This window comes from Corvus kubaryi, unplaced genomic scaffold, assembly GCF_017639235.1.
Source record: "Corvus kubaryi isolate FWS band 111438036 unplaced genomic scaffold, C.kubaryi_AGA036_p1.0 36947, whole genome shotgun sequence".
Taxonomy (NCBI): domain Eukaryota; kingdom Metazoa; phylum Chordata; class Aves; order Passeriformes; family Corvidae; genus Corvus; species Corvus kubaryi.
Window position 1 is genome coordinate 1 of NW_024580989.1, and position 532 is coordinate 532.

The 532-nt window shown below is 76.1% G+C and overlaps 1 protein-coding gene across 1 annotated transcript in view; it reads right to left on the reverse strand.

Moving 5' to 3' along the window:
- Nucleotides 1-15: 15 nt before the first annotated feature.
- The window catches only part of LOC121660808 (translation initiation factor IF-2-like), a gene marked incomplete at its 3' end in the record, with an annotated part of 4,573 nt that continues 4,056 nt past the window's right edge, over nt 16-532 (reverse strand). The window contains exon 3 of the mRNA XM_042020310.1: nt 16-201. Coding sequence (XP_041876244.1) covers nt 16-201 — 186 coding nt within the window. The remainder of the gene's footprint in view (nt 202-532) is intronic.

The following is a 532-nucleotide window of genomic DNA, read 5'->3' on the forward strand; positions in this document are numbered from 1 at the left end:
GGGGTCGGAACTCACGCCTCGCTGGCGATGGAGGAGTTGCGGGAGATGCTCTTGGGGGAGGCGTCGAAGTCGCTGTCGGAGCGGTACAGGAAGGACTCGCGGCGCTGCGCCGGGGGGGCCCCGGCCAGGAGCCCCCGGCCCGGGCTGGCCTGGGGGTCCGGGGGGCTGTGCCCCTCCCACGGGCCATTCTCCACCTCCGAGCTGGGGAGACACGGGGGAGAACGTCGTGTCCCAAACCGGGACCCCCCCCCCCCAGCAGCCCCCCAGAACCCCCCCGATCCCGGGAACCCCCCCCAAAACCAGGGGGACCCTCAGGCCCCCCGTGACACCCCCAAACCCAGCTCCCCGGGGCGGGGAGGGGGGACACGGTGGTGGTCCCGCCCCGGCCCCCCCCGCCCCGTTCCCCTCCCAGCTTCCTCTCCCGGGCCGTGCTGGGACCAGCGGCGGGGGGGTCCCCGTTCCTCCCCAGAGCCCCCCAGAACCGGGGAGGGGGTCAGGGGGGCGGTAGAACAGCCCTGGGGGGCTCGGGGGG